Source organism: Rhincodon typus, chromosome 35, assembly GCF_021869965.1.
Source record: "Rhincodon typus isolate 14 chromosome 35, sRhiTyp1.1, whole genome shotgun sequence".
NCBI lineage: Eukaryota > Metazoa > Chordata > Chondrichthyes > Orectolobiformes > Rhincodontidae > Rhincodon > Rhincodon typus.
This window is the reverse complement of record NC_063366.1, coordinates 7134148-7158011: the sequence shown is the minus strand read 5'-3', so window position 1 is coordinate 7158011 and position 23864 is coordinate 7134148. Positions and strand designations below refer to the sequence as shown.

The following is a 23864-nucleotide window of genomic DNA, read 5'->3' as shown; positions in this document are numbered from 1 at the left end:
GGAGGGAAACTGGCCACAAGAATGCATGAACACCAGCTAGTAACAAAAAGACATGACCAATACTCACTCGTCTCCATTCACACAGATAAGGAGAACCACCAGTTCAATTGGGACAACATCAGGCTCCTAGGACAGGCCAAACAGAGACAAGCACGGGAATTTCTAGAGGCCCGGTTCTCCACCAAGAAGGCCATCAACAAACATATAGAATTAGACCCTATGTATACACTACTGTGTAGAAATACTGGAAATTAAGTAATCAACTCCAACGGACCCCAGAGTTTAAATACCAGGCGGGAAAACACAATAGCACTTTATTAGAGGCTATACTGACGATGTTACCCAGCAGGGTGATGAACCATCTGCAAACTAACGAAACAGTTCGACGAGTCAGCCAACCACAGCATCCACAACCCGAGTTACAAATCTACTCAAGAACCGTAAAATTAAATTTATGATTCGCAAGACCAAATCCCTTACATGAACAGTGAGTAACAATAGCCCCAGGATCAAACTCTATGGAACAAAACTTCCCACCTTTCACCATTATTCTGGTTTACAGTGAGCTTCCTGTCAATTCAGCCTGGTCCTTGATTCCACATGCTCCAACTTCAGTCATGAACATATTCTATTCTCACTGACTGAAGGCCTTTTAAAAACCCAAACATATTACGTCAACTGTGTTACCTCTTTCTACTTTTCCTGTTACTCTTCAAAGAATTAAGAAAGATTGGCCACTTTGCCTTTTGAAATAAGTGCTGACAGGTTTATTGTAAATCCTATTTTTCTTTCTTGGTGTCAATTTCCTATTCAGTATATATTATGTAGTTTCTTTTATTGATTTATTGGATTTGTTTTATTTCCCTTTTTGTATACCAAAAAAACGCATTTATATTTTATTTATAAAAATCTCCTGTTAACTTGTTTATCTGTTAAACAGTGGTTCTGAAAAGGACACTGAAGATCTGAGAATGAAAGCAACCAATGATCCAGAAATTTAAACAGAGGTCCTAATGAATAGCTGCCAAAACAAATATTGATTGAATTAACATGATTCAGTCCGGTGTGTAATTAACACCAGCAATAATAGAAGATTCAAACCGCTTCAATCTCATGTGAACTTGCTGGTGTCTCTGTAAATTAGAAGATCGATTAAATCCTTTCTCACACACTGAGCAGATGAATGGCCTTTCTTCAGTGTGAACCCGCTGATGTGTCAAAAGCTCAGATGAACGTGTAAATCCCCTCCCACACACAGAGCAGGTAAAAGGCCGCTCCCCAGTGTGTACACGCTGGTGTGTCAACTGGTGGGATAAGTGAGTGAATCTCTTCTCACACATAGAGCAGGTGTACGGTCTTTCCCCGGTGTGAATTCGCTGGTGTGCAATCAGATGAGGTGACTGCCTGAATCCCTTTCCACATTGACTGCAGGTGAATGGCCTCTCATCAGTGTGAACCCGCTGATGTGTCTGGAGGATCGATGACTGACCAAATCCCTTCCCACATACAGAGCAGGTGAATGGCTTCTCCCCAGTGTGGCTGCGTCGATGATTTTTCAGTTCAGATGGGTAATTGAAACCTTTACCACAAATAGAGCAGGTGAAAGGCCATTCTCCAGTGTGGCTGCGTTGATGAATTTCCAGTTTGGATGGATAATTGAATCCCCTCCCACAGTCCTGACATTTCCAGGGTTTCTCCATAGTGTGTATGTTCTTGTGTCTCTCTAGCTTGGATGATAAGTCAAAGCTGGTCTACACACAAAACAGTTTTATGATTATTCTGTGCCAGAAATGATATTTTTCAGGCTGTATAAATGATAAAACATCATTCCACAGTCAGAGTTCTGGAATAGACTCACTTGAGTTGTATATGTTTTGGTGCTTCTCCAGTGGCATTGATTCTGGAAATCCTTTCCCACAAACAGAACAGGTAAAACTATCACATTCCACATTCAAAGGCAGGTTGTACTCAGGTTCTGATGAACTGATTGATGCTGTCAGATCTTGACATGGTGTTTGGTTTGAGTTTCCCATCTGCAAGTGCTCTTCTTCTAATACCCTGTAAAAAGGAAAGCATAAAAGTCATCAGTCTTATGGCTGGTTTGAAGTGCACACATGCAATTATAGTTTCCCAGAATATACTTGCTGAACTTGTTTACTTTCAGCTATACATTCCCATCCTATTCACTCATCCTATCTAGATGTATCACAGCATGGCAAGGCAACTGCTCTTCCCAAGACCAAAAGAAATTACCGAGTTGTGAACACAGCCCAGTCCATCATGCAAAACAGCCTCCCATCCATTGACTTCATCTATACTTCCTGCTACTTTAGGAAAGAAATCAAATAATCAAAGACACCTCTCACCCCAATTATACTCTCTTCCACCTCTTTCTGCCAGGCAGAAGACGTACACACCTACAAACACATTGAAGGACAGCTTCTTTCCTGCTGTTATCAGACTTTTGAAATGGACCTCTTTACTGTTAATGCTGATCCCTCTCTGCACCCTCTCAGCAGGTGAAACAATGCATCCAGCACTCTGTTGTGTTATCCTGATGCATTTTTGTAGTATGAACTACCTGTGAAGGACATAAGATAACACTTTTCACTGTACCTCGATACACGTGACAATAATAAATCAAATCAAATCTGCCTCCACTCAGTATCAACATCCAAACCCATTACAGCATCCAAAACTTATATTTCTCTTTTGTTTGACTTTCCCTTCTCCATGAGGTGCTAGTTCTAGCTGTAATCATTTCTGCACTTGCTCGTTCCCCTGAATATTCTGAATCTTGCTGGATCCAGTTCTATGTATAACACTTTATTTTCAGTATGAGACTCTGTGCCCAATCTATCTGTGCGATCCTCAGAAATGATAGTTAATAGACTAGTTCAACATCATCAGCGGATGCCTCACACTTACAATGTTCCTGCTCGAAATTACATCTGTTGAGCGAGTAAAAAATACTATCCAGTGTAAAAACAAGTCGGAGAAATTTATCCGGCCTTCTCACGCGTAATTAGGGTGGGCAACATGTAATGGCCTTGATAGAAACATCAATTAAGTAACAAAAAAACACTCTGGCTTTGGAGTACCCAATAAATTCTGATCACAAAAGCCACCACTAAGGAAAAACAGGAGGCCATTCAGACTGGTGCACCACTCAATTTTTATTTTGGCCAATCTGTGCCGTGTCGTCGCTCTCTGGGAGTATTTGGTTCCAAGATGATTCCTAAGAGCATTGAATCAGGCAGAAACTGACAACGGCTCATCTTTCAACTTTCAAACTGGAATAATTTCAAAGAGTGATATTGTGAGGAAGAAGCAAGAACTGTTTACACATACGCAGAATATGGGAGATAGCGGATTTCCGAATGTGTGTGTGTGTTTTGTTTATTTTGCAAGACAACGGTGTACTCTGTGACTACGGATACGGCAGAATACGAACATGGGAAAGAGGGGGACAAAGCGCAGGCGCGAAAAGCCCTTCCTCCTCCGGGAAGGTAGATCATAATCGAGCATGCGCGTTGCGTCTACCGGAAGTGACTCGCGTCAGTTTAGGGGGTAGGGAGAGAGAGAGAAGGTTTAGAGGTGCTGAATGTGGGTCTCGGGGCCGAATCAGAGTTGCTGTTCACGGCCATTTGGCGTCTGGAGTCGGAAGGCAGCGAGGTTACCGTTCAGTTGGCGCTATCGCTCTTCCGCCATACTCTTGCCGCCAGCAGCTGGTCCCTTCTCTCGCAAGTACCGCGTCCGGCTCGAGACAAAGGAGCACCCAGCATTCCCCGCTGCCCGTCATGATGAGCATGCGCTCTCTCGGCAATATCGAATTGGGTGGTTTGGATAGAGCACTGCTCACGACGCAGAGCGTTGTGGGTAATGAAGCCGCCATTACTGAATGGCTCTTCGTAAACGTCGAATTTACTGTGATCAGCCAGAAGAGGCGTTTCTATCCATGCAGAAGCTGTTGTGCATTTTCAGCATTTTCGTTTTTTTGTTTAATTTTGTAGATACCGTTTTCTGCAATTGAGAGAGCAAGTTCCCCAAGGCGACGCTGCTGCCCAGTGCCAGATTCAGGACGGCACATCTAATGATCGACCGCAGAAGTCTTGAGTAGAACCTTTCGATCATTTATTCAAACGTATGTACCACGTGTCCTTTCCTCACTGGCTAGAATGAAACTTTCCTGAATACAGAAAATTGCTATGTCTTCGGACCAAGTGTTGACATGTAGATATCCAATTATCCAAGTTTCAATCTTGTTTTGAACAAAGTTAAGAAACAGTCACATAGTCTATTTGCAATATTAGTCATCCAGTCGGGAATTCTTTAATCAAATCTTAGCCTGGGACTGTTTATCCCATTCCTTATCATTATATCTCTGTTCTCTCTGATGCTTGCACCTTTCTGATTTCTCTCTCAAATATTCCAATACTGTTACCTCTGTGGTGTGGCAAATGGTGAAATTGGGAATTTTTCTTGCTGTGAATGTAGAAATTGCCATTTAATACGCATTACCAATATGGTCTTTCGCTGTCTCGCGCGCTCTCACTCTCTTGCTCTCGGAAGAAACTTGTGGATTGGGTGAGGGTCTTCAGTTTCTTATGATATAGAATAATGACTTGACTGAGGAAAATTAATGTACTATAGCCAGTTTGTACATTGCTATAGAGAGAAATATCAAAGAGGAGTCTTGCATCCTGTGTTCCTTAGCACAAGTGATCTTTATTCATAGCTGTATTACCACATATGTGGGAGAGGCCAGAGAAACCACAAATGCGGCCTTCACGTGGGGCGCAGTTGCTCTCTTAATAACCAGCTCAGATTGGAGGCCAATGACACTCTAAATTTTCCAGTGAAATACAACATTTTTATACCCTTTGTGTTACAATAATTCCATGCAACATTGATGTCATTGTCAGCCACATCCTCCCAATCTATACATCCAATCCAGTAAACACGCGATCAATGATGGACAACTCTATGGACAGCCATAGGACCTCCCATACTCTCATGATGTTTACCAGATACCTCCATCATCTATCTTTGGGATGTTACAATGCTTCTGACAGTTTTGTTCCTTCTGAGACATTTCCCAGCTGCACTACATTATTTGCCAATAACTTAAACAGTTGCTTTCACTAAGAAATCTTCCAAATTCTGGACTAATTTTAATGTGCAGATTAGGAAGGATATTAATTTCTAGCAATTGTTATAAAGTCTTTAAAATCAACTCTACTGTAAAGTTACTGTAACACAGCTGACAAATTGAGAACAACCCCTCTTTCATTTCAGCCTGAGAGATCAAACAACAGTCCTTCTAACTTTCAGTTGCAGTTTACGATCCCTTCTATTATTTACATGCTGTAAGTGGATTTTAAACTGAAGTTTCATTTTTAAATAAAGCTTTACTATTCCCACTCTGAACACTTTACATTATTAATTATCTTTTCTTAAGTCAAAAGCATCTGTTTGAACTGCACTGATCAGGATGAAATTCAGTCACTTTACGACTTTACCAAGCCATTAAATGAAATTTGTTTAGATTCCATAAACAACTAGCAGGCAGCTACATCTTCATTCTGTATTTTTCAATCTGTCTTTATCACTCTTCCCTTGATCTTTGGATGTAAAAGGATTTGTTTGAATTACTACATCTACACTTCAGTTTCAATTGTTTAACTCTCTCAGTTTTTTTACAACATGGCCAATGGTTTTTGTGGAGGTTGTGTATACACCATTTATTACTTTATCTTCTCTAATAATGCATTGAGCCTCTTTATGCCCATAAACATTTGCTCAAGAAATGCAACTAACCTTTTCACACTAATTTGCTGTTTGTCTTTCTAACTCTACAACTACCTAAACCGTTCAAAATACTGAAGGATCAGACTTTTCTTTCTACTTTTTACTAAATAACAAATGTGGGCCTTTAGCTAAATTAGGCCTTACAAAATGCCCCTTATTAGAATGCTTATATTTTTAGAATTACCTGTTTACAGAAACCGGATCAACTTCCTGAATGTTTCTTCCAATAGAGAACCGCTCTTATCTAGTATATCTGCATAGAAACTACAAGTCTAGCTGTGAACATCTGCTGTACGTAACTGTAAAGCCATTTTGGCCATTTTGTGTCAGCTAAAAAAGCCAAAGTGGCCATTTTGTCAACATGCTGCTACAACACGCATGACAGAAAAATAGACGGGAAGGCAGTGGTGAGGATGTAAAGAGTTTGTCAAGGGATATAGACAGGGTAAGCAAGTTGCCAAAAACTTGACAGATGGAATTTAATTTGTGGAAGTGACAGGTTTTGCCATTTGGCAGGAAAGAGAGACGGGCTGAATTTTGCTTAAATGGAGAAAAACTGCAGAAAGTTTCAGAATAGAGGCATTTGGGAGTCTTGTTCATGAATTACAAAACAAATTGACATTAAGTTCACCAGGTAATAAGGAAGCTAAATGTTTGGCTTTTTTACAAAGGAATGGAGTATAAAAGTATAAACATCACTCCTTTCTTTGTAAAAAGAAAATCAGATAGCCGAGTGTTTCTATGCACCTGTTACAATTTGGTGATTTCTCCATTCACAAATATCAGTTTTGAAACAGCAATATCATTCTTCATTTTTTTTTTGCATTGTTAAACTACACCCTTGGCTCTAGCTTTTTGTGCACTATTACTGTTTGACTTCTCCTTCTCCTGGATTTCTTTCAACAATTCATGATTGCTTTAAAGGGCATGTTTGATCCCAGTTCAGTGTATGAACTTATCTGCATTTTCCTGCCTTCCACCTTTGTACTTCATGTTCCAACTCCAAGGATCTACCCTTATGACCCTCGTCTTTGTAATCATCCTATAGATTTCCCTTGTCTACTTATAATGATCAAATTTCTCAATTTACTCGCTGTATCTGATAAATATTTAGCCCTTTAGTACCTTTTGGTCATCTTCCTTTTGATCAAATAGCCTCATATTGACCATGAAAACTCATCTCTCATCAAACAAACTCTTTATTTTGGCATTTGAAGCCTTATGTCTGTTCAGTATTCGGGTATGAGGACCCGGATCCTTGCTATTTTCTATAACTTCTTCAGAATCTGCATATTTATAGCCGATATTAAGCAACATTTTGTGTACCTGAACTGTCTAGTTCCATTATGTGCAATTATGATTTCTCTGTATTTACCAGTAACCTTTCCTAGGACTCTTCTTTCTTTAAAGAACCCTATATCCCTGATTTAAGTTTGTTTATGATAGCCTTATTTTACATCTTAACACTAAATGAATTTTTTTCTGAGACTTTGGCTTTAAGTAAAGCCTTTCTGCCTGCACGCTTCTGTTACCTTTTTTCATTATTTCTCAGGCATCTCTTCAAACCCAATGATAATACCAAATGGTGTAGTACATGGATTTCAAAAATATATTTGGAAAATTGTCACACAAGCGGGTTATACACAAAGGTAAGGGATCCTTATGTTAGAAACAATCAAGAATTAGTTGACAGATAGAAGGTGAGATTAGAGTTAAATATGCACTTTTGAATTGGCAGGCTGTGCTAAGTGGAGCCCTGCAAAGAACAACTTTAAGGTCTTTGCTATTTTCAATGTATATTCATTACTTAGATAAAAGAAAAGGAGTAATTACCTAAATTTTGCAGATGATACAATGTTAATTAAGTGAGCAATAATGTGACAAATGAAGTATGATCTTATTCACTGGTCAGAAAAACACAGAAGCTGAATTTTTTTTTAAAAGCTAACAAATTTCCACATGTTATACATACAAGGCATTAAAAATATTATCACAAAGGTACATCAAGTGATGAGAAAGAGAAATGGCCTGTTGATCTTCATTTTAAAGGAATTAGAGTACAAGAATAAGGAAATTCCGCAATTGTACAGGGCTTGCATGATACCACAACTGGAAAATTATAGGCTGTTTTGCTGCCCATATTTAAGGAAGGATGTATTCTAATTAAAGACAGTGCAGTGAAAGTTTAGCAGATTGGTCAATGGAACAAGAGAGTCCTTTTTATGAGGACAGGTTGAATAAATTGGACGTCTGGAGTTTAGAAAACTAAGAGGTCATCTGACTGAAACATTCAAGATTCTGAAGCTGCTTCACAGAGTAATACTGAGAGGTTGTTCATTACAGTTTCGTACCTTGGTCCAAGAGGATTACAGTTTCAGGATAGGAAGCCAATCATTTAGGAATGAGATAAATAAATTTCTTCACTCAATGTGTGTTGGACTTTTGGCATTTTCTGTTTCGAAGACTTGCAGGTAGGTGATTATTGACTGTATTGAAGACTAAGATGGATAGATTCTTGAATTCTTAGGACATCAGGAGTTTGTCTGTGTGGCGTTTCTGCCGGGTGCTCCGGTTTCCTCCTACAGTCCAAAGATGTGGATGCTCTCAGTGGATTGGCCATTAAGATTTTAGAGTAGATTTTCTAGCTCAGGTTGTGGATTGTCCATGCTAAGTTGCCCATAGTGTCCACAGATGTGTAGGTTAGGTGTGTTAGTCATGGAAAATGCAGAGTTATGGGGTAAGGGAGGAGGGATGGGTCTGGTTGGGATGTGCTTCGGAGGTTTGGAGTGGACTTGCTGTGCCAGATGGCTTGTTTCCACACTCTGGGGATTCTATGATTAAACAAGATAATTGGGGAGTAGACAGGAAACTGGAGTGGAGTTTGGAGAGGAGTGCAGATTGAAGATTAGCCACAAGAATGCTGAGTGGTATGGTCTTCTCCTGCACAATTTTTAATGTTTTATTTAAGATTTCCAAATTCTCCAACATTTTGTTTTTGGTTTATTTCAGACCTTGCACACAGAACTCAGTCAAAATTCACAACAAGTCCAAATAAGAGTCAATTAGTGGCAGGGTGGATGTTGATTTGCAAATGAGGTTCGTTCTAAGGTAACTATCATTCTTTTTGTCCACTCCAGGTGTTTATCCAAATTCCATTTTAGTTACAGTGGTTTGTGCTGCAGTGCAGATGGAGACGTAGCTGCCATTTCCTTAAACCACTTTGACAAATCTTCCTGTTTGGCTCCCTTTTCTGTCATCTGATCTAATATTTCTTAATCTAGCTCAGTATCGTAATCTGTTTCACAGTGCTCTTATAAAGTACTTTTGAGGTTTTGTGTTTTACTTTGAAAATGCTGTCTGGCATACATGGCTGCTGTTGATGAGTTGAAGAACAATTTCTAATCAGATTACAAAGGCAAGCACATTCTAAGGGCAATTAGGTTGTGAAACAGACACTAACCGTTAGATGTAAAAGTGTTAAATTGTAGGAACTAAAATTTCTTTATGGCCTTTTAATCAATTTTACATGTTCAGGCTTGTTTAAACTTCATTTTTGATTTGTGGGATAGCAAACCCAGTATAAAATAGCCAATGCCCAGTTCTGATTTGAGAAAACAGTGAAGGGCTTTTTCTTGAACCTTTGTAGATTGTGTAGTGAAGATGTTCTCCCTTTGCCATTATCTAAGGAACTACTGGATGTTCATTCAGAAACAATAAAGGGTGTGATATTTGTTTGATTCAACTGCAAGAACTTATTAGCATGGTGCCTTTGCTTTAAATGCCTTAAGGTTTTTCAAAGGAGATTTTGACATTAAGCCACTGAAAGCAATATTAGCCAGAATCTTGGTCACACAGCTTAGTGCTTTGAGGTTTTAGGGGACGAAAACACAATCAAGAAGCGGTGTGGTTTAGGGAGGGAAGTAACCGAGGCAATTATATATAGGGTCAGTGTAACTTCCTTTCATCTGTTCCTACTGTGTCTAATTATAAAGCCAAAGTTTCCATACACTTTATTGACTGCTCAGTTTTGCCAGAAGTGATTATAAGAAACACAAACTATCCTTCATTCACCACCTTTAAAACTGTACCTTTCAACTTGTATTTTCTCTACTCACTGAATAATTAGGGAGAGGTTACATTGATATTATTGGGCATTTCGGCTTTAGGAAAGAGGGGGTATTGGGTGTCTTGAAAACATTAAGGTTGATGAGTGATGTGATCTGTCCGAGGATAGTAAGGGAGACAATGGAGGAAACTGCTTGGGCCTTGATAGAGATCTCTGTATTGACTTTAGCCAAGGTAAGGTCCCAGAAGTTTGAAAAATACACAATGTTATTTCTTTGTTTAAGAAGAGCAGCAGGGATAATACAGAAAACTATTGCGCAGTGACCCTTGCGTCAGTGGCCAAGAAATTATTGGAGAAGATTCTTAGAGTCATAGAGTTGTACAGCAAGGAAATGGACCATTTGGTTCAACTCATCTGTGCCAACCATATATCCTAAAGTAATCTAGTACCGTTTGTCAGCATTTAGCCTATATTCTACTAAACCCTTCCTATCCATGTATCCATCCAGGTGCCTCTTAAATGTTATAATTGTACTAGCCTCCACTACATCCTCTGAAAGCTCATTCCATACACGCAGCACCCTCTACGTGAAAAAGATGCCAGTTAGGACCTTTTTAAATCTTTCCCCTCTCACCTTAAATCTATGCCCAGAGTTGACCACAGTATTCCACAAATGGCCTAACCAATGTCTTGTATAGCTGCAATATGACATCCCAACTCCTGTACTCAATGCACTGACCAATAAATGCAAGTGTACCAGATGCATTCTTCACTACCCTCTCTAACTGTGACTTCACATTCAAGGAACAATGAACCTCCATCCAGAAGTTCTTTGTTCAGCACAACCCTCCAGGATCCTACCTTCAAGTGTATACGTCCTGCCATGATTTGCCTTAGCAAAATTCAACACCTCACATTTATCTAAGTTAGAATCCACCAGCCATTCCTCAGCCAATCAACCCACCCTGATTAAGGTCCCATTGTACTCTGGGATAACCTTCTTCACTGTCCACTGCACCACCAATTTTGGTGTCATCTGCAAACTTACTAAGTATTCCTCCTATATTCACATCCAAATCATTTATATAAAGCACAAAAAGCAGTGGACCCATCCTTGTGGCACATCACTGGTCTTAGGCCTCCAGTCCGAAAAACAATACACCACTACCAGCCTCTGCCTCCTACCATCAAGCCAATTTTGTATCTATTTGGCAATCTCTCACTGGATTCTATGTGATTTAACCTTGCTAATCGGTCCATCATGTGGAACCTTGTTGAACGCCTTCCTGATGTCCATATGAACAATGTCCACAGCTCTGCCTTCATCAATCTTCTTTGTCACTTCTTCAAAAAACTCAATCAAGTTAATGAGACACAATTTCCCATGCACAAAGTCATGTGAATGATCCTTAATCAGTCCTTGCCTTTCCAAATACATGTAGATCTTGATCCGCAAAATCCCCTCCAACAAATTAGTTGTAGAGTCTTGGAGTCCTACAGCACGGAGACAGGCCCTTCAGCCCAAACTGGTCCATGCTGACCAAAATGTCCATCCATGTTAACCCCATTTCTCTGCAGTTGGCCCATATCCTTTTAAACCTTTCCTATCCATGTATTCATCCAAATGCCTTTTAAATGTTGTTAATGCACCCACCTCAACCACTACCGTTGGTAGCTTATTCCATATGCACACCATCCTCTGTGTAAAAAAGTTGCCCCTTAGTTTCCCATGTATTCCTTTGCCTCTTACCTTAAACTGATGTGCTCGATTCTTCAACCCTGAGAAAAAGACTGAGTGCATTCACCCTAACCATGCTTCTCATGATCTCCGTGCTCTAAAGAAAAAAGTCCTAAATTGTCCAACCTCTCCCAATAACTCAGTCTCTTGAATCCTGGCAACATCCTTGTAAATGTCTTCTGCACTCTTTCCAGTTTAATAACATCCTTCCAATAGCAAGGTGACCAAAACTGAACACCATATTCCAACTGTGGCCTCACCAATGTCCTGTACAATTGCAACATGACTTCCCAACTTCAATACTCAATGGCCTGACTGATGAAGGCCTGTGCACCAAAAGCCCTCTTCACTGCCCTCTCTACATGTGACTCCACTTTCAGAGAACCATGCACCTGAACTCCAAGGTCCTTCTGTTCCACTGCACTCCTTAAGGCCCTACCATTCACCATGAAACTCCTACCTGGATTTGATTTTCCAAAATGCAACACCACACACTTATCTATATTAGACTCCATTTGCCATTTCTTGGACCTCTTCCCCAGCTGATTAAACTTGTGCTGCAATCTCTGATAACCTTCCTCACTGTCAACAATACCACCTATTTTAGTGTCATCCACAAACTTACTAATCATGCCTTCTACATTCCCACCCAAATCATTGATACAGATAACAAAGAACAATGGGCCCAGCTCCAACCCCTGAGGCACATCCACTAGTCACAGACCTCCAGTCCAACAAGCATCCTTCCGCTATTACTGTCTGCTTCCTACCTTCCAGCCAATTGTATATCCAATTTGCCAGCTGTCCCTGGATTCCATGCAATCTAACCTTCCAGAGCAGCCTACCATGTGGAACCTTATCAAAGGCCTTGCTGAAATCCACATAGACTATGTCTGCTGCCCTGCCCTCATCAACCTTCCTGGTCCCTTCATCAAAGAACTCTAACAAATTTGTGAGGCACCACAATTGTGATCTCCCACGCACAAAGCCATGCTGACTGCTCCTAATCAAACCCTGTCTTTCCAAATGCATATATATCTTATCCCTCAGAATCTTCTGAAGTAACTTACCTACCACAGATGTTAGGCTTACTGGTCTATGGTTCCCAGGTTTTTCTTTGCAGCCGTTCTTGAATGAGGGCACAATATTCATTACCCTCCAGTCTTCCAGGACTTCACCCAGGGCTAACAATGATGCAAATATATCAGCCAGGGCCCCCACAATTTCTTCTCTGGCCTCTTACAAGTTTCTTGGATATATCTGATCAAGAACAGGAGATTTATCCAACTTCATATATTCTAATACTTCCAACACCACCTTTGCTGTGGTATAGACTGTCCCCAAGATATTGCCATTAACTTCCCCAAGCTGCCAAGTTTTCATGTCTTCCTCCACAGCAAACACAGGGGAGAAATATTCATTGAGGACCTCGCCCATCTCCTGTGGTTCCACACATACATGTCCACTTTTGTCCTTGAGGGGTCCTGTTCTCTCTTTAGTTATTCTTTTTCCTTTAATACACTGAAAGAATCTTTTTGGATTCACCCTAATCTTCTCAGCCAAAACTATCTTCTGGCCCCTTTTCACCATGCTGATTTCCTTCTTCAGTAAACTCCTGTATTTCCTGTATACCTCCAGGGATTATCTTGATCCCAGCTGCCAGTACCTGAGCCATGAGTCCTCCTTTTTTTCTGGTTAAAGCCTCAATATCTCTTGTCATCCAAGTATCTTGTAGATATTTGATATCTCCTTACAAATTTACTTCTCAATTTCCTGTTGACTACTGGGGGGCTTATAGTACAATTCCAATAAGGTGATAGCCCCTTTCTTATTTCTCAGTTTGACCCAAATAACTTCACTGGATGTACTTCCAGGAATATCCTCCCCATGTAGAGTTAAAAAAAGCCACACCCCCTCCTCTCTTCCCACCGCCAACAACCACCCCCCCCCCGCCACCCCCAACCCCCACCACCGGCCTATCTATCCTTCCTCTAGCATCTGTACCTTAAAACAGTGAGCTGTCAATCCTGCCCTTCCTTGAGCATGTTTGTGTAATACCTGTGATATCCAGTCGCATGTTTCCAAACATACCCTGAGTTCATCTACCTTACCGGTCAGTCCTCGACATTGAAATAAATGCAGTTTAATTGATCAGTCTTATTTTGCTCTCTGTCTTGCTATTGTCTGCCTTGACTATTTGACTTGTACCTTTTCTTGCCTAAGATTTGTCTCTTCTTTCACTGTCTTATTGCCTCAGTCTCTCACTCTCCCCAACCCTTACTGTTTTAAATCTCTCGAGTAGCACTAGCAATCTCTCACCAGGATGTTGGTCCTCTTCCAATTCAGGTGCAAACCATCCTTCTTATTTTAAATCTCAGAAGAGATTCCAATGATCCAAAAATGCATATCCGAGCCCACTGTACCAGCTCCTCAGTCACTCATTCAACTGCTCTGTCCTCCTATTCCTACTCTCACTCGCACATGGCACGGGGAGTAACCCAGATATTACTACCCATGAGGACCTACTTTCCAATCTGCTGCCTAATTTCCTATGTTGTCTCTTCAGAACTTCATCCTTTCTCTTCCTATGTCATTGGTACCAACATATACAATGACCTCCTCCTGGTCATTTTCCCCTTTGAGCATATTCTGCACCCTCTCCAAAACGTCCTTGACCCTGGCACCAAGGAGGCCACAAACCATTCTGGTGTCTTCATGTCAACTGCAGAAACATATATTTGTGCTCTTGATGAGACAGAGTCCCCTATCACAATTGATTGAACCTGATATATCCCTCATTTCAGTAGAGCCAGTCTTGGTACCAAAAACTTGGCTGTTAGTGCTACATTCTCCTGATAGTCCCTACAATTTCCAAAACTGCATATGTGCTTGAGGTGGGGATAACATAGGACTGGCTGTGTACCTCTCCTACCTTTCCTATCCCACTTATCTGACTCTTTCCGCATTTTTTTCTACCTTCCCGAAACGTCCATCCATCACACTCCTTGGCTCCAGTAAATTCCTCATTGCCTCTAACAGCTGCTCCAATTGATCCATGTGACCCAATAGGATTCACAACCAAACACACTTCCTGCAGACATAATCATCAGGGATATTTAAATTCTCCCTAATCTCCCATATCCGACAGGAAGAGCCCGTCACTCTATAAAAGGCCTTCTGTGTACCTTAATCTACAGATCTAGAAAGTAGCACAGTCTTACTGCTCTAAAAACACTCTAAGATCACTTAAAATATCAAAAGACAGATCTCAGTAAAACATAAAAACACTTTCACCCGACTCTATTACAGATTTACAAAAAAAAACAAGATTTATAAGTCTTAAAAACAAATACTTACTGATGAATGAAATCCTGACACCTCCAGCTGTGAGTTGTTCTGATAATGAGGTTTCTGCAAGGCAGCTGTGAAATTTCAGTGTTTGTTTTTCTTGGACCAAGCCCCGATTTCCAGAGATGCTCATAATTTCACAGTCAGTCAGCTGTGAAAGTTCACTGCTTGTTTTCTTGTTGAACTCTAGAGGCAGTCTTGGACCTTCCACGTGGTCTCTCTCGAAACTCCTGCCCTCTCCCTTTCCTACCATTTAAAGTATGTTTTTGATTTTTTTTGAAGTTCATAAACAAAGAAAATACTTATTATAAACAATAATTACTGCTCCACAAAATTGAGGAAATCGGCTCCAGCACTGAAAAAAAGGAGCAGCCGTACGGCCACGATTCCCTCCCATCCACAATTTTGAAAATGGTTCCAGGGACAGGATTTACTTGTGTGTGGAAAATAATGAACTTATTAGGGGTAGTCTGTGTGGATTTCTGCAAGGGGCCTTGTCTCACAAACTTGATTGAGTATTTTGAAGGAGTGACAATGGTGATTGATGAGGCAAGACCGTGAATGTTGCCTACCTAGACACTACTAAAGCATTTGACAACGTCCCTCATGGTAGGCTGGTCCAGAAGATTAAGTCACATGGGATCACAGATGATGGTTGTGGAGATGTGTTTTTCTGACTGGAGGTCTGTGATTAGTGATGCTGTCCAAGAATCAGTGTTGGTACCTCTGTTGTTTGTATATAAATAAATATATATAAATTATTTGAATGAAAATGTAGATGGTAGTGAGTTTGCAGTTCTGATTATGACATTTGCAGACAACTTGAAAATTGGGGGAGCTGTGAATGAAATAACTCTACGAAAGCTGGTGTCCCGTCACTAAATCACCCTTTATTTCCATGTGCATAGTACATGACACTGACTTAGCTAGCACGTAGCCAGTTCCTTGATTGAGCATAAGTCCTGAGACTCCTGTTTATATGTGTCAGTCAAGACTTCCTGATTTGATTTGGTTAACAGCCCCAATCAGGGAACACACATTTTCTGAGACAGACTTGGTTGAACTCATTCAAAATACTATATTCTTCCTCATCTAAGTCTTGGACTTTTTCTTGTTCTTTTTTCCAATAGCTTCTCCTGGGGCATTTTTGCACCAGGTCTGGTTCCTCCGACTCTGCCTCAGATACTGATAGAGTGTACCGGATAATAGTCCACCTCTTGCGACTAGAGTGTCTCAGGTGAATCTCATCTTCTTCAGGTGGTAACAGTGTTGAGGATGCGGCATCTGCCATGTCCATCTCATCCTGACAGGTTTATTCAACAATAGGCAGTGGGTGTGAACCCACCGGTTCTGACAGCCTTGCCAGATGTTCTGAGGGACTGGGTATGTTTTGCTCCTACCTCATTTGCGAGGTTGCAGCTTTCATGTGATCCACATGCTTGTCTAGGCCTGCCTCTCCTACCCGAACATTGTACATCATGGGACCTGACCTCACCTCAACAATGTCTCTAACCCATGCACGGCCATTCTATGGTCTTGAAACCAAACTTCAATCCCAGTAATAAATTGCTTCTCTTGTGTAGAGGAGTCTTGTGTCCAACATTGGCATTCCTAATACTGGTTCCCCCGGCCCCCACCCCTCCGCCACCAGGATTGGAAAGATCAGAATTAACCTGGTCCACTGTCTCCTCCCCATTAGCAACTCTGCTGGAATTGTCCCTGTAGTTGTTTGAGAGGTAGACCTATAATCAAACAGGAACTGGGAGAGTTTGGTGTCAAGGGAAGCTGTAGGCTGTTTCTTTAAGCCTGCCTTTAAGGTTTGGACTTTTTTACACCTGACCACTGGATGATGGATGGCATGGCGCTGTCCTTGCATGCCAAATGCCTTGCCACTTTAGTAAATACTGAAATTCCCTGCTGGTAAATAATGGCCCATTTTCTGTGACAAACACCTCAGGGGAGTTTGTGTATTGCAAGATATGCTCACAGCTTTTCAATCATCATCTCCATGTTTGACAAATGAAATCTATGCATGTCCAACCACTTTCAATGGGTGTCCACAATTAGTAAAAACATAGAGCCCATGAAAGGACTGGCATAGTTAACCTGTAATCAAGTCCATGGTTTATCCAGCCATTCTCATGAATGTGGGGAAGCTACTGGCTGTGATTTTTTTTTTGTCTTGTTGGCGCTCTGAGTACTCCCCCACCAATGCAGCTATGTCAGCATTCAATCCTGGCCACCAGACATAAGTTCTCACCAACATCTTCATTTTGAACATTCCTGGTTGAGTTCCGTCAGTATCTGGTGATGACCTGTGCTCGGGACAATCACTGTTGCTCCCCATAATAACATGCTGTCCTCTATGGTGACCTGGCCTTCCCGGGCCCAGAAAAGTTTCAGTTCTGGTTGCGATGGCACCTTTGATGTCCCATCGCCACCAGCTGTTTTAGTTTTACCAGGATGAGATATTTTGTGTCCACGGTTTGATATTGTCAGTGGTGAGTTGAAGAGTGTCCAGAAAGTTTAAAACCAAAGCGGACTCTTCCAGTGATGTATCTGTCAGTGGGAGGCAACTCGAAGCACCCACATTTGCTCATTGACTTCCCAGACTGTGTTCCAACTTGTAATTGTCCGCACTCAGAGTAAGAGCCCACTGCTGAATCCAACCTGAAATTATAGGCAGCACAGCCTAGTCCTCTTTAAGTAGCCCTAGCAGGGGTTTGGGTTCATTTTACTATTACAAATTTAAATCCGTAAAGGTATTGGTGGAACTTTCTCACCACCAAGATTTCCTTCTTTATCTGGGCATATCTTTGTTTAGCATCAACCGAAGTTCGGGAAGGAAACGCTGTTGGATGTTCTTCTCCCCTGGGCCACCTGTGAGCTAACACTGCTGTTATACCATGGCATGACACGTCAACACTACCTGTTGCTTGGGACTGTACTGTGCCAACACCACAGACAATGATAGCTGATTCTTCACTTTCCTAAAGTCTACATCTTGGCTATGAGATCATTTCCAATGCTAACTGTTTTGCAATAGCAAATGTAAGGGTATCAGGCTAAGCGGCCAGGTTACGTACAAATTTTCCATACTAGTTAACCAAGCCAAGGCAAGACTGAAGCTCCGGTACATATGAGGGAGCCAAGGCACCTTTGATCACCCTCACTTTCTCTTTGAACAGGTGTAACCTGGCCTTGTAGTCTCTGTAGCCCAAGTTGGTCATTTGGGGTGGCTGGAACACACATTTTTCCCTTCTGAGGTGTACCCCTGCCTTGGAGAAATCTTTAAGCACTATAGCCAAGTTCTCTAAATGCTCTTTCTTGGTCTTCTCAGTTATTAGCACATCATCCAGATAAATGGCGTTTGGGGTAGACCTTGTAAAATGTTTTCTGTCATCCGTTGGAAAATGGCACAGGCTGCTGATACCCCAAAAGGAAGTCTCGTGTATTGGTACAAATTCTTATGGGTATTAATTGTAGCATACTTCTGGGAATCCTCATCTAGTTGCAATTGCAGTTATATATGGCTAATGTCCAGTTTCGTGAAGGACAGCCCCTTTCCACCCCCAACCAGTTTTGCACATAAGTCCACTTTGCAAGGGATTGGGTATCTATCCAAACTGACCCGTCGGGATTTTGAATCGGTACAACGGTCTGCCCATTCCACAAACTGCACTGGTTTAATCATTCCTTTGCTTTCCACTCTCCTGATTTCTGCCTCTACTTTTGCACATAAGGTGAATGGGACTGGTCAGGCCTTGCAGAATCATGAAATTGCTTCTTGGTCAACATATAAGGTGGCCTTGGCCCCTTTGACAGATCCTAGACATCCCTGAAAAACTTTGGGTATTTAACTGGGACTTCACTCAGGCAGCCATTTTCTAATCGAAAAATTTTGAACCAATCAAGTTGAATCTTTCTCGACTAATTTACTGCATCAAACTTGCACCCGAGGCTTTAATGATAATCTGTGGTAACTGCACCAACTGCTTCTCATAAGAGACTGGAACAGAGATTGCACTCTTAATCTGTAGCGGTTGTCTGGTACAGGTTCTCAGCCTGGCCAAGGTCTTACACGAAATTAAGGATTGCAGTACAGAGTGAATTTTGGTAAAGACTGGTTCTGTAGCCACTGATACAGCCACACCAGTATCAACTTCCAGTGGATCTGACTAACCGTTTAACCAGACATTTGTTTTGATTGGCTCTGATTTGGACATTGCTAAGCAATTTGACTGTTCCAAACCAGCTACAGGTGGACTTTTAAGGGTGTGCATTCTCTTGGATAGTAGCCTATTCATTCTATATCTCCATTCAGGCCTGATGGGATTCTTTGCTGTCTTGAGTCTGCATACTGGCTGCAACTGCAATGGCCGGCTGGCCTGGATCCTTAAGAAAATTTTAACCATTTGGCTGAGGCTTGGCTTTGTTTTAGGATTTTGCTGTGAGCAGACCTAGAGTGCCTCTGTTTAGGCTATGTCCTGAGTGAGGCTATGCAATTGCCTTCACTCAAGTGGTGCTCCCAAACTTAGTCAGCCTGACAAGGGTTTCCACATACATCGGCATACCCTGTAACTCATAAACTCTACTTGCTGCATTTTCTAATGACAAAGTCAGTTGTAGTGCCTGTTTGGAGTCCAGGTGGGCTTCAGCTGATGGACACTTTTGCATGGTCACATCATTAATCCCACTCTCACTGCAACAGAAATAATTCCACAAAGGCCATCACCAAGTCACCCTTTATTTACACATTCATAGTACATGGCACACACAGCTAGCTCAGAGTTGGCTCCTGGAGTGAAGAGAACCCCTGACACTCCTGTGAGCCAGGCGCCCCTAATTGGATCAGGTTAACAGCCCCAATAAAGGAACTCATTCTATGAGATCCACCTGGCTGACCTCATTCTAATCACTGCAGTGGATAGTGAGGAAAGATATACAGCAGGATATAGAGCAGTCGGAAATTTGGGTTCAGAAATTGCAGACAGAGTTTAATCTGAATAGTTGTCAGGTGATGCATTTGGGAGGTCAAATTCAAGAGGAAAATATACAGCAAATGGCAGGAGCATTGATATAAGAGGAAGCTTTGGCTACACTTGACAGTTTCCTGAAAGTGGCAACACAGGTGGATATGGAGTAATTAAGGCATATGGCATACTTACCTTCATCGGTTGGGATTTTAAGTATAACAGTTGGCAAGTCACATATCAGCTGTATAAAATATTAGTTAGGCCACATTTGGAGTACTGCGTGCAGTTCTGGTCATCACATTGGAGGAACGATGGGGAGGCTTCGGAGAGGGTGCAACAAAGGTTTTGCAGGATGTTGCCTACTTTGGAGTGTAGCTATAAGGAGAGATTGGAAAAACTTGGATTGTTTTTACTAGAGCATCGGAGGTTGAGGGGAGGCCAGTTAGAAGTAAATAAAGTTATGAGAGCCAAGGATAGGGTGTGCACTCGGTGTCTTTTTTTCCAAGGTGGAAATGTCAAATACTAGGGGGCATAGGTTTATGTTGACAGGGGGACAATTTAAAGATGTGCAAGGTAGGTGTTTTATACAGAGGGTGGTAGTTGCCTGGAAGGCGCTGTTCTTGGAAGTAGTAGAAGCAGATATGATAACAATGTTTAAAAGGCGTTAAGACAGACACATGAACAGGCAGAGAATCGAGGGATGTGGGCCATGTGCAGGCAGATGGGATTAGTTTAGAATGGTATCATGTGCAGCACAGACATGGTGGGCCAAAAAGTCTGTTCCTGCACTCTGCAGTTCTATCTTCTATGTTGAATGCTCTGTTAATGATCCATCATGCTTTGATGACTTTTCAAGATGAGCTTCCACCTTCAAAGGTTCACCATCAAGAAACCTCTGATATAGCACCTTCGGTCCTACTCACTCTTTAGAACTGTGCATTTTAGTCAAGATTGTTTTGCTTTATCCTTTCATTGAAAATGCATCAGCTCGTCTTTTTCTGTATTAAATTTCATTTAAGTAGCCAATTCCACTATGTCCTTCTTTACCACCTTACCCACTGGTGTTGCCACTTTTAGAGAACTATGGACTTGCAACTCAAGATCCCTCTGTATACTGATATTCGTAAGGGGCCTGCCATTTACTGCATACTTTCTTTGTGCATGTCACCTCTCAAAATGCATGACTTCATACTTGTTCAAATTAAACTCCATGCGTCATTTCTGTGTCCAACTTTCCAAAAGGTCTATTTCTTGCTATATCCTTTAACAACTTTCCTCACTTTCAACAACTCCACCGATTTTTTTTTTTGTGTCATCTACAAACATACTAATCAGATGACCTACATTTTCTTCAAAATTATTTATATGTATTTCAGACAACAGAGATCCCAGCACTGATCCTTCGGAACCCCACTGGTCACAGACCTCTGTCAGAAAATTGAGTACAAAAGTTATGAATAAACCTCCAGAAAGCTCTAGTTACGGTAGATCAAGCACATTCAATTCTGTCAGTGCAATTTAGGCATCAAAATGAGGTGTATAGGTGATTTATTAGAATGTTGCCAGAGATATAGCAAACTAGAAGGTTAGATTGAAGAAGCTGCCATTGAGACAAAGGAGATTGAGTGGTGAGATGATGGTGTTGTGCAAGGTTATGACAGTTTTAGATGAGATAAAGAAAGAAAAGCTGTTCTTATTAATAAATGGTGCAAGGATTAGAGGGCGAACTGCAGGATTTTTGATAAGAAGGAAAATGTGAAAAGGAAAAATCAGAGATACACCTTGAGTTGCATGAAGAAAACACCAAACCCACATTTACCCGTTGTCTCAGGTCTGAGTAAGCAGGGTCTTTAGCTAACAGGACAGGGTCATGAAAAATGGTGGCCACTTTGTGTGATGGGAGAGAGAGAGCTGTCCGGGTTTCAAGAAACTAGTGACTATAAGAGAAAATCATTGACTCATTGACTTTATTGTCATTTTGCAACAGGGGAGTGGAGAACTGAAATCAGCTAGAAGAGGGTGAAGACTGAGAGGACACAAGAAATTTTCGAGATGTATAATAGATTTGAATCACTCCAAAGGGGCAAAGGAAAATGTGTGGGCTGAGGACTTAGAGTTTTGGGGAAACAATAGCAGAAACAATATTTCATAGAAACTCTCCATGTTTGTTCTGAATTTCTGTTTTGTACCTTGAGTGGTGACTTTTATAATCTCTTTCCACAGGGGCATTAGAAGAAGAAAAGTTAAAATCAGAAATCTCAAACACAATGTCATATCCAGATCTGATAGTATCATTTGACTAATCAGATCCTTATTGTTCTCGGCATTTGAGTGTGAAATGAGATAGGTTTGTTCCATTTGACTGTGCAAAGGATTTCAAATATCAATGTGACTGGCAAAACACCAAGACCCAGACACATGACTGAAAGTGCTCCAAAGCACTGACTGTGAAAATAACTTTGTTATTTAGGGAAGATAAATAACTTTTGCAGCAGGAGCAACTGTACATTTGTACATTGTGTGGACAAGACTTCAACTCATCATCCAACCTAGAGAGACACTCATAGTATGGAGAGACCGTGGAAATGTGAGGACTGTGGAAAAGGATTCAATTACCCATCTCAGCTGGAGATTCATCTACGTAGTCACACTGGGGAGAGGCCATTCAGCTGCTCACAATGTGGGAAGTGTTTTAGAGAATCATCTAATCTGCTGAAACACCAGCAGCTTCACACAGGGGAAAGGCCATTTACCTGTTCCGTGTGTGAGAAAGGATTCACTCAGTCCTCTCACCTGCTTACACACCAGCGAGTTCACACTGGGGAGAGGCCATACAGTTGCTCTTATTGTGTGAAGACGTTTACCCGTTCATCCAACCTTTTGAAGCATCAGCGAGTCCACACCGGAGAGAGGCCATTCACCTGCTTTATTTGTGGGAAGGGATTCACTCAGTCTTCTAACCTCCTGACTCACCAACGGGTTCACACTGGGGAGAAGCCATTCACTTGTTCTGTTTGTGGGAAGGGATTCTCTCAGTCCTTCCACCTACTGACCCACCAGCGAGTTCACACCAATGAGAGACCTTTCAAATGCTCTGGCTGTGTGAAGAGTTTTGCACGTTTATCAAACTTGAAGACACATCAGCGAGTACACACTGGGGAGAGGCCATTCACCTGCTCTGTGTGTGGGAAAGGATTCACTCAGTCATCCAATCTGCTAAAACACCAGCAAATTCACAACTGATTGCAGACAATGGACCTTGGTCTTGTCACTGCTGGTAATCACATCTAGGATTGATCCACCTTGTGAAACTTGGGTTTTGTTTCTGCTGATGGAACTAAACTCTGGTCTGATCACATGGATTATTATTCTGAAAAAAGTTTGGTTAATCACCTTAATTTATTCATTTAGCAAATATATTTAACAATTTATATTTACAGCTCAACAACCCACAATTGTATATTCAAAGAAGAGTGTCAGTTATCAAACATGCAAAATAAACAATGTGAGCAATGCTAAGCATTATGTGGCTTGTTTTCCAATATCTCTCAACTTTTCTTGAATTTCTTTTACATGGCTATTTTCTTCTCTTGGCAAATCACCTCGGGAAATCTTCAAGTTAAGTAGAGCTCCCCTTTTTTTTTAAAATCTGGGATTACAGTTACCATGGTTTAAATACTTGACAATTGAATTTAACAGGACTCATCAGTTATATGCAGACTAAGCCAATCAGAAAACCTACTGTCAATTTGGATTATTCTCATCTCTAGTCTGCAAAGAACCTCACTTACATCACAAAACTAGCATTTCTGTGTTCCAGGGTGCAGGCATTATAGGACACTGAAGTGGTAGCAGACCTAGATCTCTAACTTTTCTGATAGTCATGGGATTGGACCACAGGAGTTTCACTGCTTAGGAGTTTTTC

General features: G+C 41.3%; 2 protein-coding genes across 7 annotated transcripts; one reads left to right on the top strand and one right to left on the bottom strand.

Moving 5' to 3' along the window:
• Positions 1–355: 355 nt before the first annotated feature.
• LOC109913766 (zinc finger protein 239-like) lies at positions 356–3805 on the bottom strand. The gene is made up of 2 exons (XM_020513317.2): positions 3681–3805; positions 356–2058 (listed from the first exon to the last, which is right to left on the bottom strand). Exon 2 carries the CDS (start codon positions 1698–1700, stop codon positions 1056–1058), a length of 645 nt encoding a protein of 214 aa, XP_020368906.1. The 5' UTR covers positions 1701–2058; positions 3681–3805; the 3' UTR covers positions 356–1055.
• On the top strand, positions 3763–23458 carry LOC109913767 (zinc finger protein 214-like). 6 transcript variants are annotated; one of them, XM_048616916.1, is made up of 5 exons: positions 3763–3879; positions 4014–4144; positions 7364–7460; positions 8821–8919; positions 22163–23458. In XM_048616916.1, exon 5 carries the CDS (start codon positions 22508–22510, stop codon positions 23180–23182), a length of 675 nt encoding a protein of 224 aa, XP_048472873.1. In that variant the 5' UTR covers positions 3763–3879; positions 4014–4144; positions 7364–7460; positions 8821–8919; positions 22163–22507; the 3' UTR covers positions 23183–23458. The 6 variants fall into 6 exon arrangements, with proteins under 6 accessions (XP_048472873.1, XP_048472876.1, XP_048472877.1 ...); XM_048616918.1 differs by having other exon boundaries at positions 3780–3875; positions 22163–23432; XM_048616919.1 differs by lacking the exon at positions 8821–8919 and having other exon boundaries at positions 22163–23457.
• Positions 23459–23864: the final 406 nt, after the last annotated feature.

Bases quoted from the DNA above. Each gene is read 5' to 3' on its own strand.
- LOC109913766 (XM_020513317.2), bottom strand. From the start codon at position 1,700: ATGGAGAAACCCTGGAAATGTCAGGACTGTGGGAGGGGATTCAATTAT.
- LOC109913767 (XM_048616920.1), top strand. From the start codon at position 22,508: ATGGAGAGACCGTGGAAATGTGAGGACTGTGGAAAAGGATTCAATTAC.